Below are 19895 nucleotides of genomic sequence, written 5' to 3' on the forward strand. Positions count from 1 at the left end.
AATTTTTCTTCTCATTTTATCAGTAGCTCAGCTGTTGAACAATCTTTTCACAGTGTGATTTGGACTCATAAATATCCACTCACTCTGGCATCCAGAATTAAAGAGTCAGAGAAAATTGGTGCTGTAAATCAGAAGTAAAAGCAGAAAATACGGGAATTTGCAGCAGATCTGGTAGTGTCTGCAGAGAGAGAAACATAGTGTCTATGGAGAACTAAACATGGTTTTCATTTCAGGGCAATGTGTTTCCATCAGAATTGCACTACACCAGTGCACAGACCTGAAATTCTCAATACACAGATGCTCCTCGATGTGCTCAATATCCAAATCATTTTGGCTTCTATCTATGGTTAAAGAAATTGCACCTTTTCTCCATTTTGTATTTCAGTCATTTGGAAACATGCTTGAAAAGAAAATACAAATAAACCCCTCGCAAAATAAAGCAAAATATTGTGGATATTGGAAATTTGAAATAAAATAAATCGACTGCAAGTGGATTTAGTGAAAGGGAAGGCCATGGTAATTGAGTGGCTCTGCTGGAGCAAGAGCTGTGGCAGGCCACTTGCAATATCACTTGGCAGAAATAGGCAGAACAGCTGCCTATTTAGGTAAAAAGTAATTTGGGAAGAGTACATATGGAGGCTACAAATGAACAAAATTAGGTTAAGTAAATGGACAAAAATCTGGCAAATGGAGTATAACGTGGGAAAATATCAAATTGTCCGTGTTGGCAGGAAGAATGAAAAAAATAAGCTTATCTAAACGGTGGGAGATTGCAGACGGATTTGGGTGTCCGAGCGCATGAATCACAAAAGTTTAGTATACTTCGAGTAATAAGGAAATCTCATAGAATATTATCACTTATTGTGAGGAGAAATTGATTACAAATGGAGGGAGGTTGTCCTTCCGTTGTACAGGGCATTGGTGAGACCACATCTGGAGTATTGTGTACAGTATTGTCCTCAGATCCTCCGTTTGCTCCTGAGGCCCTCGATACGGCATGCGGCGTACTCCCAGAGTACGCCACTTTGGAGGGGCGGAGCATCGCGAAAGGAGTGCCACCCGCGATTTCATCGTAAACAGCGGTTTTCTGGCCTGTTGCAAAACGTGATTTCGGTGTCGGCGACCAGAAAATCCCAAGGGTTTGAGATTCTCGACTGCACAAGCTCCTCATCTAATCCCCTGTGAAATTGCTATAAAACAGAAAAGGGAGTGAGAGAGAACACACAAAAAGCTAAAACAGGTTGTGATACTGAATAAAACTGATAATTAGTGGATGGAGCTGACACAAATGAAAAGTGATCATTGTGATGAATGTAGTAATTTCTGATTAGCCTCCTTCTGTGCTGTATGTTTTTATGACAAGGAGTTGATCATTTTGGCCCTCGAGCCTGTCCGACCCTGCAATCAGATCATGATTGATCGGTGACCTTTTGTTCCGTGTGTATTGTGTCTGGTGTTCGATATCTAGCAAGGAATCTGCCAAATGACTTGACTTGTCCAAAGTAGGATCTTTATTGAATCACATGTGGTAAGATAGTGATCTGTTACAGAGCACGTTATCGTGGAGTTTCTTTGTACTCCTCTGGAACTACACTTCGTATGACTGTTCACTTTTACGTCTTATAACCATCTCATGATGGCGGGATGTGCCCCCACTTATATTGGAGTGCCTGTCGCTTGACCACTGCATGGGGTGTCTGTACCACTATCTGCTAGTTGGAGGTTGCACCACCAGCCATCTGACACTGTTTACAGGCATATCACTACAGTGTGCCTTGGGTTAGCAAAGATCTATATATGTCAGATTTACAATGAACATCGATCAAGCATGAACTGCCAATTTAGAAATAGAATTCCAAACTTCTACCAACTATCCCAGGAGAAGATTGTTCCAATTTCATTCTTAGACTATGTTTCTTCACCCTAGATTCCCTAACCAATGAAAATAGTTCCCCTCTAACATATCATTTCCAATTAATATTATGAAAGCTTTGATAAAATCTTCCTTAATCTTCTAAATTTCTGGGAATACAACCCTCAGTGAGATGATGAATTCTGGCAGAAGAAACAGGGAGAGGCAATAGATACTTTGTGGTACAGTCCCAAAGAGTGCGCACAGACAGGATGACCTAGAGATTTGACTCTTAGTCAAAGCTAACAGACCAGAAAGTGGGGAATATTTATACTGTGGAGTGAGAATGAAAGATGAGTCATAGCCACAGAAACCCAGGGAAACCGAGCTTTGACAAAGAGTCATCAGACTCGAAACGCTAGCTCTTTTCTCTCCCTACAGATGCTGCCAGACTTGCAGAGATTTTCCAGCATTTTCCCTTTCATTTCAGATTCCAGCATCCACAGTAATTTGCTTTTATCTATGGTTCATTTCTCTTGGTTTGAGTTTTGTGTGTGTAAATCCTCCCCTTCAAAACCCCTGTAAATAGTTTCTAATTGGAGTCCTCCACCGGGCTTTTATGAATCCTCCCAGTCCATCCTCCGACTCCATTCCTCTCTTGGAGTCGGCTCTTTTTCACCCGCTGGGCTGGAAAAGCACATCAAGCACCTTCATCCCAAGACAGCACTCGTACTACGCATGCTTCACTCCCAGCCCGGCCTCACTCACTCATTCCCTCCGATTGTTCGGAGGACCAACTGCCCCAGCTTGGTGCTCCAGTAACTCCCCTCCTTCACCCCGATTGTTCGGAGGACCAGCCACTCCTGCTTAGTCCTCCAGACCGCCCCCTGCCCTTGCTATTGGCCCGGAGCTGCCGTCAATCGGTGTGAATTGGAGCATGCGCAGTCCTTGCAGGCAGACGGTTTGCGTTCCAGTGAGTGGATTTAAAATCCAGGTTTTACACAGACCGAGTGCGGATTCGAAGTTGAAAATAAACCTGTGAACAGAGACAGGATCGGCAGTTGGTTTGCGAGGTTTCGTAAACTCAAGGTGTCGCTAACAAATCGTCAAGCAGCAATTTGGGTGGCGTACTCGCTGAGTGGCGGCTGAGGCTTTTTCACCGGAGATAGACCCAGGTAATGGCCGTATTCTTTACAAGGAGGCAATAAAGAGAGCGCATGTGCGGCTGCCATCTTTATAGCGGTACAGTTATGTATCTTGTGCCAACAGAGCCCAACTCCCTGTGTGTGGGACTTGCAGCAAGTGTGACTCAGACATTTGAGTGTGAAAGATAATTTTTGAAACGTGATATTCTTGCCTCTGTCCTGCTCTGTGACAGATGAAAAATGTTGACAATGTGTTCCTTTTCATGAATACTCAAGTGTCTTAAAGGATTGGATTGGATTTGTTTATTGTCACGTGTACCGAGGTACAGTGAAAAGTATTTTTCTGCAAGCAGCTCAACATATCATTCAGTACATGGAAGAAAAGGGAATTAAACAAAATTCAAGAAAATACATGAGAATACATAATCAGGCAACACAAGATATATAATGTAAGTACATAAGCATTGGCATCGGTTGAAGCATACAGGGTGTAGTGTTAATGAGGTCAGTCAATAAGAGGGTCATTTAGGAGTCTGGTGACAGTGGTGAAGAAGCTGTTTTTGAGTCTGTTCGTGCGTGTTCTCAGACTTCTGAATCTCCTGCCCGATGGAAGAAGTTGGAAAAGTGAGTAAGCCAGGTGGGAGGGATCCTTGATTATGCTGCCCGCTTTCCCCCGGCAGCGGGAGGTGTAGATGGAGTCCATGGATGGGAGGCAGGTTTGTGTGATGGACTGGGCGGTATTCACGACTCTCTGAAGTTCCTTGCGGTCCTGGGCCGAGCAGTTGCCATACCATGCTGTGATGCAGCCCGATAGGATGCTTTCTATAGTGCATCTGTAAAAGTTGGTAAGGGTTAATGTGGACATGCCGAATTTCCTTAGTTTCCTGAGGAAGTATAGGCGCTGTTGTGCTTTCTTGGTGATAGTGTCGACGTGAGTGGACCAGGACAGATTTTTGGTGATGTGCACCCCTAGGAATTTGAAATTGCTAACCATCTCCACCTCGGCCCTGTTGATGCTGACAGGGGTGTGTACAGTACTTTGCTTCCTGAAGTCGATGACCAGCTCTTTAGTTTTGCTGGCATTGAGGGAGAGATTGTTGTCGTTACACCACTCCACTAGGTTCTCTATCTCCCTCCTGTATTTGGACTCGTCGTTATTCGAGATCCGGCCCACTATGGTCGTATCGTCAGCAAACTTGTAGATGGAGTTGGAACCAAGTTTTGCCACGCAGTCGTGTGTGTACCAGGAAAGTGTGGTTGGCACAGCACAGGGAACCATGTTCAGTTCCCGGCCTTTACTGGCTGTGGAGTTTGGACATTCTCCCGGCTTCCTCCAGGTGCTCCCGTTTCCTTCCACAGTTCAAAAATGTACAGGTTAGGTGGATTGACCATGATGAATTGCCTCTTAGTACCCAAAGGTGTGCAGGTTAGATGAGGATAGGGCAGGGTAATGGGCCCAGTGCGCTGAAGAGGGTTAGTGCTGATTCGATGGTCCGAATGGCCTCCTTCTGCACTGTAGCAACTCTGTGGTTCTGTAGTTCTAATTTCAGAGCCTGGGATGAGGGCACTGAACTCACTGTCGCTGATTTGATTGTAAACTCCTGCCTACCCAAGATAATGTCTCCTTTATGGAGATCTCAATCTCTATCTTAAAGATAGTTAAAGTCACTGTTTCCACCATTTTCTGAGGGAGGGAGTTCCAAAGATTTACTTATGATTCACCCCCTGTGAGATAATTATTTTTCCTCATCTCTGTCCTAAATGGATGACCCCTTATTCTTAAACAGTGGCCCCTATTAGGAGATTCTCCCAGAAGAGAAATCAGTGTCATGGAGTTGGAGGAGATTTCAGAGGTGTGGAGGGTATAGAAGTCAAGGGAGGATGAGATTCACAAAATCAAGTTACTGCTTGACCAGGATTCTAAGAAGGTTAGAAGTAGGGGAATGAGCGTCGCTCTAAGTGAAGGCACAGACTGAAGACTTTGGCATGGTGTCAAGTTTGTGGAGCGTAGAATGTGGGAGCACCGCCAGGAGTGTGTTGGAATAGTCAAGTCTGGAACAATGGCAGGAATGAGTGTTTCAGCAGCAGATGCAGTGAGACAGGAGTGAGATTGGTGATAATTCCAGAGGTGGAAACAGGCGGTCTTTGTGATGGCACAGAAATTAGGTCAGAAACTCGCCCTGAGATCAAATGTGACACTGAGATTGTGACCAGACAGACTTCATCTCAGAGTCTTCCCAGGGAGAGGGATCAAGCTGATATCGAGTGAATGGAGATTGGAACAGTGACTGAAAACTGTGTCTTCAGTGTTCTCAATATTTAATTGGAGTTAATTGGTCATCAAGAAGAGAATGGGCCATGATGCTGATCTGAGGTTTAACTTGGTTAGAGTGGGAGAGAAAGAAGCAAGGAAACCGTGGGAGGTTTGGAGAAATCACCTTCACCATTTCTTATTAAATCCAGTTTTGTTATGTGTGGTCGATCAGGATCTTCCAGCGGGCAGGAGATACAAAAGTCTCAGAACATGCACTAACAGGTTCAAAAACAGTTTCCCCGCTGTTATCAGATTCCGGAATGACCCTCTTATGGACTGAACTGATCCCTTCACACATCTCTACTGAGTAGTACTGCACTCCGTTTGCTTCACCCGATGTCTGTGTCTATGTATTTACGTTGTGTATTTATGTATGTCCTTTTTTTTTCATGTATGGAGTGATCTGTCTGGACATTACGCAGAACAATACTTTTCACTGTACCTCGGCACACGTGACAAAAAATCAAAACAAATCAGGGGTCTCAGATTAATGATTTGTCATAGGTAATGACTGAAGTGAATGATCAAACATATCATTATCTCATTGTAAAAAGGCGCAGAACAAATTGTCCAAAACTTTGTTTGTATTTCAGCACACGGTGGAGGGAGAGTGTGGGAAGGGGATTTGCAGCTTGGGAGGAGGGAGGGGGGGAGGGGGGGGGGGGGAGGGGGGGGGGGGGGGGGGGGGAGGGGAGGGTAGGAGTGTCCCAAAGAAACTAGATTTGTCTGTTTTGAATTTCTGTCCTGTATTGACGGTAATAGGTTTTGTAAACTCCTTTTACAGATAAATAGAAGTGGAGGATTGCAGATGGGTAACTCAAATCAAACATCACTTCAAGATCTGACAGAATCACTCATTTCATCAGGACCGGAATTTCATTTGCCATTGAATGTGGAAAGAAGTATGTTTTTCTGTTACGTGTAGGGGAAAAGATTTCAAACATCAGTGTGACTGGAAAAGCACGAGACGCAAAAACACACCCGAGTGAGAGTGTTCCAGTGAACTGAATGTGGAAAGAACTTTAACTAGTTACACAGCTGGGAAGAACATCACAATATTCACAGTGGGGAGAAACTGGACATGTGTTCTGTATATGGAGGAGTATCCAACTGATCATCCAACCTGGAGACATATGAGCACTCATGCACCATGGAGAAACCGTGGAAATGTGAGGACTGTGGGAAAGGGTTCAATTATCCATTTTTGCTGGAAAAGCATCGGCGTACTCACATTGGGGACAGGTCGTTCATTTGCTCCAAATGTGGGAAAGGGTTCTCTCAGTCCTCCTATCTGCTGAGACACCAGCTGCTCCACACTGGGGAGAGGCCATTCATCTGCCATGTATGTGGGAAAGGATTCACTCAGTCATCCAACCTGCTGAGACACCAGAAGTTTCACACTGGGGAGAGACCGTTCATTTGCCCTGAGTGTGGGAAGGGATTCACTCAGTTATCCAACCTGCTGATACACCAACGAGTTCACACTGGGGAGAGACCGTTCACCTGCCTTGTTTGTGGCAAAGGATTCATTGGATCCTCTGACCTACTGAAGCACCAGCGACTTCACACAGGGGAGAGGCCGTTCAGCTGCACTTCCTGTGGAAAGAGATTCAAGTCTTCATCTCATCTCAGTTGCCACCAACGAATTCACACTGAGGAGAGGCCATTCAGCTGTACTTCTTGTGATAAGAGATTTAGGTCTTCATTCAATCTCAAAGCACACCAGCGAGTTCACACTGAGGAGAAGCCATTCAGCTGTACTTCCTGTGAAAAGAGATTTGGGTCTTCGTCCAACCTCAAAGCACACCAGCGAGTTCATACTGAGGAGAAGTTGTTCAGCTGTACCTCCTGTGAAAAAAAATTCAGGTCTTCTTCCAACCTCAGTGCACACCAGCGAGTTCACACTGGAGAGAGGTCATTCACCTGTCCTGTTTGTGATAAAGGTTTCACTAGATCGTTTGACCTGCTGAGGCACCAACGAATTCACACTGAGGAGAGACCGTTCAGCTGTACTTGCTGTCGAAAGAGATTCCGGTCTTCATCCAACCTCAATATACACCAGCGAGTTCACACAGGGGCCCGACCATTTACCTGCACGCAGTGTGGGAACAGATTCACGCGGTCATCCAGCCTGCTGGCACACCAGAGAGTTCACACTGGAGAGAGACCGTTCATTTGCACTGAGTGTGGGAAGGGATTCACCCAATCATCCAACCTGCTGAGACACCAGCGAGTTCACAAGTGACTGAAGTGGATTCTGGTGTTATTGTTGCTGTTGATCACATCCAAGTCGGAAATATGCTCATCCTGACAGATGGGGTTTCTGATTATGTTAAAAATCCCTGTCAATGAGCTGCAGCTCTGGATCTATAGCTGATTGTGTTCTCGGAGCTGCAGTGTCTCTTTAAGAACTGCTGTCTGTGATCTTTCCCCATAATTCAAGAATTCTAATCAGAAATTACTTTAGAACAAGATTCTGAACTTTTACATCAATTCTAAACTTATCTTTGGTATGAACACAACAATTCAGTGTCTGAGAAGTTCCAATGATTAACATTTCCAATTAGAAAGTGCTGATTAATCCTTGCTGACGATTCTTACTGACTTGTGCTTTGCACATTACACACAGTGACACCACTATTATCCAGCAGAAAGACGGGGATTGGGAATTGATGGAGAATCGAGAGTTCCCAAATGTTATCCTCCCGTCTGGTACAGAAATCCCCTCAGCATGGGAATGGAGACAAGTTCAGTCCAAGTAACAGACTGTCAGAACTGACTGTCGAATAACCGTATAAGATCTTCAGAGATTTATGGATTATAGAAATATCTCCCATACTCTCTCTCTGTCTGATGAAGAAAGCTTCCACAGCAGCTTGCTGGCCAACAAACACAGGACAGGCCTGTTATCTCTGCCAAGGATATGTCTCCAGCACAGACCCAGAAACAAGACATTTTTAACTCTGATACGATAGGATCTCATGACTCATGTGTAAAGTAACTGTGTGAAGGTTGAAACTGGTTCTTGAGAGTAAAGAGATTTTGAAGTGCTCCGTGCTGGCTTCAGGCCAACATCCAAACCGGCTCACAACAGTTAACTGTTCAGAGGAGACTGTCACCACCAGCTACGCAGATCAGCTCTCACTCCATGTAATCCGGCTGTTTGTCCTCCAAGATCGGTAAACAGTTCTCGCCTATCACAGGTTGTGTGTTTTTCTGCCTATTTAGCTTCTGCATCATATTTAAACTTGCTTGTTAATAAACTACTTTAAAATAATTTATGAGTGCAACCCACTTTTTTGGGTAATCTGTGACATACAAATGGTGTTAGGAGTGCGATCATAATGGTCGCAATCATTGGCTTGAGAAGCACCAGTCTCAATTAAACGTGAATGGGCAAGCTCCGACGTGAAGACTGAGTGTACAATGGCATTGACATATTACAGGGAATGGCTCTTCGTCTGACAGAAAACAGGCGAGCCGGCGGTGAGAGATACCGGGAATTGGGTAAGAGGATGATGGCAGTTACAAGTGTCTCAAAATGATTCCGAAAGAGGTTTGGAAAGGACAAATTAAATTGCAGAAGGTCCAGAATCAGTTGGAAAATACCAGCAAGGTGAATGCAGGTGAACAGAGTTGGAGACTCTTTAAAGTGCGGGCATGTACTTTTGATTGAACCTGATGTATTTACGACAAAAGAACATAAGAGTGAAGAGTAGGTAACTTAGCCCCTTGAGCCCGCTTGTCATTCGATACGATCATAGCTGATCTCTTCGCCTCAATTTCAATTTCCTGCACGTTCTCCATAACCCTTCAACCCACTACTAATTAAAATCGTGTCTTATCGCCTCAAATTTACTAAACATCCCGGAATCTCTGCACTCAGGGTAGTGAATTCCAGATTCACCACCCTTTGACAAGTAATTTCTTCCCATCTTTGTTTTAATTCTGCTACCGCTTCTCCTCAAACTGTGACCTCAGTCTAGATTTCCCCACAAAAAATATATTTGTCAATAGGACATACAGTGCAGAAGGACGCCATTAGGCCCATCAAGTCTGCACCGACTTACTCAAGCCCTCACATCCCAGTAACCCCTCCCAACCTTTTTTGGTCACTAAGGGTAATTTATCATCGCCAATCCACCTAACCCACACGTCTTTGGACTGTGGGAGGAAACTGGAGCACCCTGAGGAAACCCACACAGACAAGGGGAGAAAGTGCAGACTCCGCACAGACAGTGACCCAGCAGGGAATCGAACTTGGGACCCTGGTGGTGTGAAGCCACAGTACCAATCACTTGTGCTACCGTGCTGCCCTCAATAATTTATTGATCTTGTGTACCACAATTAGATCTCCCCTCATCTAAACTCAAAAGAGCATTGGTCTAAACTGCTCAATGTCTGTTTATAAGACAAACCCCTCATCTCTGGAATCAATCTCGTGAACCTACTCTGAACTATGTTCAATGCAAGTACCTCCTCAAGTAAGGGTATCAAAACTGTACACAGTACTCAAGGTGTGGTCTCACCAATGTGTTGTACAGTTGCAGCAACACATCCCTACTTTTATACTCATATTTAGCAAAAAATGCCAAAAATCCATTTGCCTTCCTTATTTCCTGCTGTACCTGCAAACTAGTTTTTTGTGCTTTATGCAGGAGGACACTCCATTTAGATTTTTTTAAAATTTAAAGTGTCCAATTCTTTTTTCCAATTAAGGGGCAATTTAACATAGCCAATCCTCCTACCCTGTACACCGTTGGATTGTGGGAGTGAGACACGGGGAGAATGTGCAAACTCCACACGGAAGGATAATAATTTGCTTTTATATTTTTCAGATCAAAATGGATAACATCACACTTATCCACGTTCAACTCCATCTGCCAAATCTTGGCCCACTAATCGAACCTATCCATATCCACTTGTATTGAGGAACCATCCCACCTATTTTTGTGTCATCTGCAAATTTGGTGGGAGTATCTTCTATCCCTACATCCGAATCATTAATATATATTGTAAATAGTTAGGGCCTGAGGACCGAACCCTGTGGCACCTCACCAGTTACTTCTTGCCAACGAGAAAAAAGAGCCATTAATCCCGATTCTCTGTCTTCTGTCTGTTAGCCGGTCTTCCATACAAGCCAATAAATTACCCCTAATCCCATTACCTTGTGTTTTAACTTTTTGTGCTGTGCTGCACCTTATAAAATGCCTCTGGCAGTCCAGGTATTTCTACAGGATGCCCATTATCCACTTGGCTTGTTACATCTTTGAAGTTAGTCAAGCATGATTCATTCTTCATAAACCATGCTGACGCTGATGAATTGCGTTTTGACTTTCCAAATGTCCTGTTATTACTTCCTTAACAATCATAGAATTCCTACAGTGCAGAAGGAGGCCATTCGACCAATCGGGTCTGCACCGATCCTCTTGAAAGAGCACCCTACCACGGCCCATGCCCCCACCTTATGCCCGTAACCCCACTTATCCTTTTGGACACGAAGGGGCAATTTATCTTGGGCAATCCAACTAACCTGCACGTCTTTTGAACTTGGGAGGAAACCGGAGCACCGGGAGGAAACCCACGCAAGCACTGGAAGAACGTACAAACTCTAAACGAGACAGTCACCCAAGGCTGGAATTGAATACGAGTCCCTGGTGCTGTGAGACAGCAGTGCTAGCCACTGTTCCGCCCCCATTCCAACAATTTCCTAATGATAGATGTTAAAATAACTTGTCTATAGTTTCCTACTTTCTGCCTCCAACCTTTTTTGAATAAGGATTTTAGCATTTTTGCCAATCCCCTGGAACCTTTCCCGCATCCAGGGAATTTTGGACTTTTATAACCAATGAATCCACTATCTCCACAGCCACTTTCTTTAAGACCTTAGGATGTCGGTCATCAGGCCCTCGGGACTTGTCTGCTTTCAAGCCCATAGTTTACTCAGTACCTTTTCCCTATTGATGATAATTGTTCTAAGTTCCTCCCATTCTATTACCTCTGCAATACCTGTTACTATTGGGATGGTACTCGTGTCCTCCACCGTAAAAACTGAGGAACAATGCTAATTTAGTGTCTCTCCTATTTCTGTGTTCCCAGAACTTCCCAGTCTCTTCCTCCAAGGGACCAACATTCACATCAGCTACTCTCTTCCCTTTTATATACTTATGGAAGCTTTTGCCTCTTTAATATTTTGTGCTAGTTTCTGTCATAATTTACCGTTGCTCTTTTTGTTACTTTTCTAGGTAGCTTTTCTCGATTTTAAAAGGTTTCCCAATATTCCAGCCTGCCACTGGCCTTTGTGATATAGTATGCCATCGTTATTGTCTTTGGTTTCTTTAACTTCCTTGCTTAGCCATGGATGTATTTTTCCCTTTCTCACAATCTTTCTTCCTCTCTGGAATATTTCTAGTCGGGAGGAATTTATATCTTTATAACATCTGCCACTGCTACATTTTAGTCATTGAGTCTCACACGGCGCCAATATGTCCTTTTGCCTAGGTAATTACCTTTGTTGAACTGCACAATGCTAGGGTGAGACTCCAGTTTCATGACCTCAAACTGAATTTGAAATTTCGCAGGCTATGATCACTCTTCCCGAGAGAATCCGTAACTATCAGATCATTAATTAATTCCTCACGATGACACAATACTAAATACAGAATAGCCTGTTCAGGTGGTGCTTCCACAACATATTGCGCCAAGCAACATACATTCAATGAACGCTCCCCCGAAGAAATCTTTGTCAAGTTTTAAAAAAAATAATTTTTATTCAAATTTTCATAAAATAGCAACAACAAAAGTAAGAAAAATGTTTACAAAGAACAGAAAAAGAAAAAAACAGTAACCTCCGACCCGCGCATACACAAAGGAAGAGGTAAATTACCACTCGCCATTCGCACAAAACACGCGCCCCTTCGACCCCCCCCCCCCCCCCCCCCCCCCCGGTGTACACATAGAGAAATAAATAAATCAACGCCCGCCAGTAGCATAGATCAACTATGCCCGTCCCTCCGGTCCAAAACAACCCCCCTCCTCCCCGGGCTGCTGCTACTGGCCTTTTCCTATCGTTCTGCCGGGAAATCCAGAAATGACTGCCACCCTCCTGAAAAACCCCTGCACTGATCCCTTAGGGCAAATTTCACCTTCTCTAATTTAAGAAACGCTGTCATATCGTTGACCCAGGCCTCCACGCTTGGGGACCTCGCATCCTTCCACTGAAGAAGAATCCTCCGCTGGGCTACTAGGGACGCAAAGGCCAGAACACCGGCCTCTTTGCACTCCTGCATTCCATACCTCCTGCACTCCCGGCTCCACTGCAACCCCAAACATTGCGAGCCCCCAGCCCGGATTGACCCTGGATCCTAGCACCCTCGACACCATCCTTGCTATGCCCTTCCAAAATTCCCCCAGCGCTGGGCATGCCCAGAACATATGGGCATGATTTGCTGGGCTCCCTGAGCACCTGATACACCTGTCCTCACTCCCGAAGAACCAACTCATCCTTGTCCCAGTCATGTGAGCCCTATGCAGCACCTTAAACTGTATGAGGCCAAGCCTCGCACAAGAAGAGGAGGAGTTCACCCTCCCCAGGGCGTCCGCCCACGTCCCTCCTCCATCTCCTCACCCAGCTCCTCCCCACCGTTTCCCTTCAGCTCCTCGACCGAGGCCTCATCCATCTCCTGCATCACCTGGTACGCTGCCGAGATCCTCCCCTCACCAAACCACACCCCCGAGAGCACCCTGTCCTGGATCCCACGCGGCGGCAGCAGAGGAAACTCTGCCGCCTGACAAACGCCCTTACCTGCATGTACCTAAAGGCGCTCCCCGGGGGGAGCCCGAACTTCCCCTCCAGCGCACCCAGGCTCGCAAACTTCCCGTCTACAAACGGGTCCCTCAAACTCCTGATACCTGCCCTGTGCCAACTTAGGAACCCGCCATCATTTCCCCGTGACAAACCGGTGGTTGCCCCGTATCGGGGCCCCCATCCAGGCTCCCACCTCCCTCCTGTGCCGTCTCCATTGCCCCCAAAGTTTGAGGGTAGCCGCCACCACCGGGCTCGTGGTATACCTCGGTGGGAGCGGCAGCGGCGCCGTTACCAGCGCCTCTAGGCTCGTGCCCACACAGGACACCATCTCCATCCTCTTCCATGCTGCCCCCTCCCCCTCCATCACCCATTTATGCACCATCGCTGCATTGGCAGCCCAATAGTACCCACAGAGGTTCGGCAGCGCCAGCCCCCCCCTATCCCTGCCCCGCTCCAATAACACCCTTCTCACCCCGTAATGCTCTTGTTAACCCGCCTGAAAAAGGCCTTCGGGATAACGATAGGGAGGCACTGGAACAGGAACAGAAACCTCGGGAGCACCGTCATTTTGACTGCGTGTACCCTACCCGCCAGAGACAGCGGCAACATGTCCCACCTCTTAAACTCCTCCTCCATTTGCTCCACCGACCTTGTGAGGTTAAGCTTATGCAAGGCCCCCCAACTCTTGGCCACCTGAACCCCCCAGTACCTCAAGCTCCTCTCCGTCCTTTTCAGTGGGAGCCTGCCAATCCCCCCCTCCTGATCCCCTGGGTGTACCACAAACAGCTCGCTCTTCCCCAAGTTGAGCTTGCCTCCTGAGAAATCCCAAATTCCCAGAGAATCCCCATCACCTCCGCATTCCCCCACCGGGTCCTCCACAAACAACAATAGGTCATCCGCATAGAGCGACACTCGGTGCTCCTCCCCACCCCCGGACCAGCCCCCTCCAATTAATCTTTGTCAAAATAAAGGGGTAGCATTGTGGATAGCACAATGCTTCACAGCTCCAGGGTCCCAGGTTCGATTCCGGCTTGGGTCACTGTCTGTGCGGAGTCTGCACATCCTCCTCGTGTGTGCGTGGGTTTCCTCCGGGTGCTCCGGTTTCCTCCCACAGTCCAATGATGTGCAGGGTAGGTAGATTGGCCATGATAAATTGCCCATAGTATCCAAAATTGCCCTTAGTGTTGGGTGGGGTTACTGGGTTATGGGGATAGGGTGCAGATGTTGACCTTGGGTAGGGTGCTCTTTCCAAGAGCCGGTGCAGACTCGATGGGCCGAAAGGCCTCCTTCTGCACTGTAAATTCTATGATAATCTATGAATTCCCCGACTCCCTCAGTGCCATAGCCAGGGGTTCAATTGCCAGCGCAAAGAGCAGGGGGGACAAGGGACACCCCTGCCTTGTCCCTCGGAATAGCCGAAAATACTCCGACCTCCTCCTATTCGTGGCCACGCTCGCCATCGGGGCCTCATACTGCAGCCTCACCCAACTAACAAAGCCCGCCCCAAACCTTTCCAATACCTCCCACAAGTACCCCCACTCAACCCTATCAAAGGCCTTCTCCGCGTCCAGCACCACCACAATCTCTGCCTCCCCTTCTCCCGCCGGAATTATTATAACGTTCAAGAGCCTCCTTATGTTGGTGTTCATCTGCCTCCCCTTCACAAACCCCGTTTGATCCTCATGGATCACCTGCGGCACACAGTCCTCTATCCTCACGCCTAAGATCTTTGCCAACAGCTTGGCGTCCACATTCAAAAGTGAGATTGGCCTGTATGACCCACACTGCAGGGGATCCTTGTCCCGCTTAGCACCCGAGACATCGTCGGGGGCAAGGTCAACCTTGCCTTGCCTCGTTCAAGGTCCTAACCAACAGGGGACCCAACCGGTCCGCATACTTCTTGTAAAATTCAGCCGGGAACCCATCCGGCCCCGCCGCCTTCCCCAACTGCATGCTCCCTATCCCTTTGACCAGCTGCTCCAGCTCGACCGGCGCCCCCAGTCCCTCCACCTGTCCCTCCTCCACCCTCGGGAATCTCAGCCTGTCCAAAAAGTGCCCCATCCCACCCTCCTCTGCCGGGGGTTCGGACCGATTCAGTTTCTCATAAAAGTCCCTGAAAACCCAATTAATATCTACCCTTCTTCGCACCACATTTCCTCCCCGATCCATAACTCCACCGATCTCCCTAGCCGCATCCCGCTTACGGAGCTGGTGTGCCAGCATCATGCTCGCCTTCTCCCCATATTCATACACCGCACCCTGTGCCTTCCTCCACTGAGCTTCCGCCTTTCTGGTGGTCTGCAAGTCGAACTCAGCCTGGAGGCTGTGCCGCTCCCTCAGCAATCCCTCCGGGGCCGCCGCGTATCTGCTGTCCACCCTCACCATCTCCCCCACCAATCTCTCCCGCTCCCTCTGCTCCCTTCTCTCCCTGTGGGCCCGAATGGAGATTAACTCCCCCCTAACCACCGCCTTCAGCGCCTCCCAGACCGTCCCCACTCGGACCTCCCCATTGTCATTGGCCTCCAGGTACCTCGAACCCGTCCCCCCACCTCCTCGTCCGCTAGCAGCCCATCCTCCAAGCGCCAAAGCAGGCGCTGGTCTCTCTCCTCCCCCAGCTCGAGGTCCACCCAGTGCGGGGCATGGTCGGAAATGGCTATCGCCGAATACTCAGCATCCTCCACCCTCGCAATCAGCGCCCTACTCATAACAAGGAAGTCGATCCGGGAATAGGCCTTATGCACATGGGAGAAGTATGAAAATTCCCTGGCCCTCGGCCTCGCAAACCTCCATGGATCCACCCCTCCCATCTGGTCCATAAACCCCCTCAACACCTTAGCTGCCGCAGGCCTCCTTCCCAGCCTGGAACTGGATCGATCCAGTGGCGGATCCAGCACTGTGTTGAAATCCCCCCCCCCCATTATCAGACCCCCCGCCTCCAAATCTGGAAGCTGGCCCAACATGCGCCGCATGAAACCCGCATCGTCCCAATTTGGGGCGTATACATTAACCAGAACCACCCGCTCTCCTTGCAGCTTGCCACTCACCATCACATACCGCCCGCCACTGTCTGCCACCACATTCGACGCCTCAAACGACACCCTCTTCCCCACCAGGATCACCATCCCCCGATTCTTTGCATCCAGCCCCAAATGAAACACTTGGCTCACCCATCCCTTCCTCAATCTAACCTGATCCGCCACCTTCAGGTGCGTCTCCTGAAGCAAGGCCACATTCGCCTTCATCCCCTTCACGTGCGCAAACACTTGGGCCCGGTTGACCAGCCCATTCAGTCCCCTCACATTCCAGGTGATCAGCCGGATCAGGGGACCGCCTACGACTAGCCATCACCCTTCCGCAATCCGCCACGTGCCCGCGCCCCCTGCTCAGCCCGTTCCCCACAGAGACCGACCCCCATCCCGACCCCCTCTACGTGCTCCAGCTCTGTCTTGGCCATTCCAGCAGCAACCCGGTACCCCCCCCCAAAACCCACCCACCCCCCCCAAGCCGACTGCTGCTGACCCCGGCTGCTCCCGCCATCCCAATGACCCCCCCCCCCCCAGTGCAGCACAACCACCTCCCCAGTGCCGGCCCCGCCCACCGCTCCTCTAGCGCGAGAGAAAAGCTTCCACCCCAAGCCCTGCCCCCCCCGACCCAAAACGCGGGAAAAGAAAGACGGGCACATGACCCAACAGGACCGCGAACCCCACCCAAACTCTCAACCAGTGAACAAAATACAGACCCCAAACATGACAAAACACCCAAATAAACAGATAACAGTCCCAAACAAGCAAAAAAAAAGGCAGAACAACAAAAAAAAACAAAATCATCCAATAGAACCGATAAAGCGAAAGGATACCAAGGAGGACAAAGCCTCCGGCTGTATGCAACAGTCCCCAGCCCTCAGTTCAAGTCCAGCTTCTCTGCCTGAACAAAAGCCCAGGCCTCCTCCGGGAAGTCAAAATATAGCTGCCGATCTTTATACGTGACCCACAGGCGTGCCGGCTGTAACAAGCCAAACTTGACCCCCTTCTTGTGGAGCACTGCCTTCTCCCGGTTAAAGCCAGCCCTTCTCTTCGCCACCTCCGCACTCCAGTCCTGGTATATCCTGACCTCTGCATTCTCCCACTTGCTACTCCTCTCCTTCTTCGCACAACGCAGCACACACTCGCGGTCGACAAAGCGGTGAAAACGGACTAGAATCGCCCGAGGCGGCTCGTTTGTCCTGGGTTTCCTCAGCAGCACCCGATGGGCACCCTCCAGCTCCAAAGGCCCCTGGAACGACCTTGCATCCATTAGCATGTTCAGCATCATGGCCACATAGGCCCCCAAATCCGAACCTTCCAGCCCCTCTGGGAGGCCCAGGATCCGCAGGTTCTTCCGACGGGCCCGGTTCTCCATCTCCTCCATCCTCGCTGACCACTTCTTATGGAGCGCCTCGTGCGACTCCACCTTCACTGCCAGGCCCAGGAGTTCGTCTTCGCCCTCCGAGGCCTTTTGCCGAAGCTCTCGGATTTCCGCACCCTGAGCCGTCTGGGTCGCCATGAGCTTGTCCAGGGAGGCCTTAAACGGCTCCAGAATCTCTGCCTTCAGCTCCTCAAAGGAGCGCTGAAGCAGCTCCTGCTGCTCTCGCGCCACTGCTGCCACGCTGCTGCTGCTTCCCCGCCCGCCGCCATCTTGCTTCTTCTACGTCGCACCTTTCTCTGCTCCAAAGCTGATTTTTTGACTGCTCCACTCCTAGTCCAGGCCATCCACCGATGGAGAATCTTAGAGAGGGTGTTCCCACACGGGGAAAAGTCCAACCAGCACCGCTACGGGCCCTGAAAAGAGCCCAAAAGACCGAAAAAAGCGGGAGCTACCGAACGTGCGGCTTAGCTCCGCATCACCGCAATCGGAAGTCCTCAGAATCTTTGTCAAGTTGATTAATCCACTCTATGTGCATATTAAAATCACCAATGATTATTGCTCTTCCTTTCTTACAGGTCTCCAATATTTCCTGCATTATACTGTGCCCCACTGTGGAACTACTGTTTGGGGACCTGCAGATAACTCCTTGGGGGGACTTCTTTCCCTTGCTATTTATTATTTCTACCAGATTGATTCTATGTCTTGATCTCCAGTGCCTATATCATTTACCACCACAGCACTGATCTCTTCCTTTACTAACAAAGCTGCATGACGTCTTTTTCCTTCCTGCTAAACCTACCAAAATACTGAGATCTGCGCCTAGTTCTAGAATCTCCAACCAATGGAAACAGATTATCTTTATCTACCCTGTCTTCCTCTGTTAATATCCTGAAGTTTTCAATCAGATCACTCCTTAACCTTCGAAGTGTTATAGAAAATAGGCCAAATTTGTGTAATCTCTCCTCATAACATAATTTCTGAAGTCCCAGGGCAACTTTAGAGAGTTTGACCCGGTGGGCGAGTGGAAGGGAAGGAAGCAGCAGATCAGATTGTCTCACTCTTAGTGACAAAGAGGTACCATGAGCTCCTCACCTGTTGGAGGTGAGAATGGTAGAGACGGGAGTGGGAGAGCACTTCAAAATAAACTAAATTGTATTCGAGATATTAGCAAGATTCGGCAGAAAGTGAGTTTAACACAAAGATTACTTACTTGACTTATCAGAATATTAACACCTATCACTGTGCTAGAGTTTATTGACATCAACAGAATACAACCCGATGAAAATCATAGAATCCCTACAGTGTAGAAGGGGGCCATTCAGCCCATCGAGTCTGCACTGATCTCTGAAAGAGTACCTCACCCAGGTTCAATCCCCCATCCCATCCTCATGACTCCACCTGGGGGAAATTTAGCACATCCTATCAACTTAACCACCTTTTTGGACTGTGGGAGGAAACCGGAGCATCCAGAGGAACCCACGCAGACGTCCACACAGTCACCCAAGGTCTCTGGCGCTATTAGGCAACAGTGTTGGCCATTGTGCACCCCATTCCGTTTGTCCATAGCACTGCAAGTTTAATTCCTTCAAGTGTCCATTCAATTTCCCACTGAAATTATTTATTTTCTCATCTTCTACTATCCTTGTAGGCAGAAAGTTCCAGTTCATTACCACTCACTGCGTGACAAGGTTCTTCCTTGTATCCTCCCTGCATCTCTTGCCCAAAACTTTCATTTTGTGTTTCCTGGTCCTTACTCCATCAGCTAATGTTGTCTTTTGATCTAACTGAAAGAGATTGTCTTGTCAATGATCTGATGGTGTTTTGTGAGATCTTGTGATGTGCATATTGGCTCTCACATGACAACAATGACCATGCTTATGAAGTGTTTTACTGAAGGGCTTTTCTGAGGATGTGGACGGAGCTCAACTGAAATCTATAAATGTACCAATCTTTTTCTTCTTTGCTTAACCGGGGCCTGATGGTGTAGAATATCAGATCATTAAAAAGACCTTGTTCTGGCTCCCCTTGATAAGTTTGTTGTAAACAGTAATTACTAAACAATATGAAATTTAGAAACCTTTAGATATTTACTTTTAAAACCTGCTGCAGTCATATTATTTGCCACAAACTGCTGATCAGTCATGTTCTGTTAAAAGAGAGCAAATTGATTGTGACCTTGCTGTAAACCGAGTCTCACCAGCACACTGTTCACAACCTCTCCAGCTGTCGTTTGACAAAATTACCATCATTGTGAGCCATCAAACTGATATATTTGACTTTTATCTAAAACATTAGCATGTTGTACTGGCCTGGAGTTTATGAACATCAGCAGAAACAGACCCACGTGAACATGGTTCAGTCCTGGGCATGATT

General features: G+C 47.9%; 1 protein-coding gene across 3 annotated transcripts; it reads left to right on the plus strand.

Annotated features, from left to right (window-relative positions):
* The first annotated feature begins 2804 nt into the window (after positions 1 to 2804).
* LOC119952020 (zinc finger protein 271-like) lies at positions 2805 to 19541 on the plus strand. Of its 3 annotated transcripts, none has more exons than XR_005457740.1 (3): positions 2805 to 3027; positions 6096 to 8514; positions 18098 to 19541. XR_005457740.1 is itself a non-coding variant. In XM_038775490.1 (2 exons), the coding sequence occupies exon 2, from the start codon at positions 6462 to 6464 to the stop codon at positions 7554 to 7556; it is 1095 nt and encodes a 364-aa protein (XP_038631418.1). In that variant the 5' UTR covers positions 2805 to 3027; positions 6096 to 6461; the 3' UTR covers positions 7557 to 8588. The 3 variants fall into 3 exon arrangements, 1 of the variants encoding a protein (XP_038631418.1); XR_005457739.1 differs by lacking the exon at positions 18098 to 19541 and adding an exon at positions 10150 to 10697; XM_038775490.1 differs by lacking the exon at positions 18098 to 19541 and having other exon boundaries at positions 6096 to 8588.
* The last annotated feature ends 354 nt before the right edge of the window (positions 19542 to 19895 follow it).

Source organism: Scyliorhinus canicula, chromosome 17, assembly GCF_902713615.1.
Source record: "Scyliorhinus canicula chromosome 17, sScyCan1.1, whole genome shotgun sequence".
In the NCBI taxonomy this organism is placed as follows: domain Eukaryota; kingdom Metazoa; phylum Chordata; class Chondrichthyes; order Carcharhiniformes; family Scyliorhinidae; genus Scyliorhinus; species Scyliorhinus canicula.

What these genes read in the sequence shown, in the direction of transcription:
- LOC119952020 (XM_038775490.1), top strand. Translation starts at nt 6,462, where the DNA reads ATGGAGAAACCGTGGAAATGTGAGGACTGTGGGAAAGGGTTCAATTAT.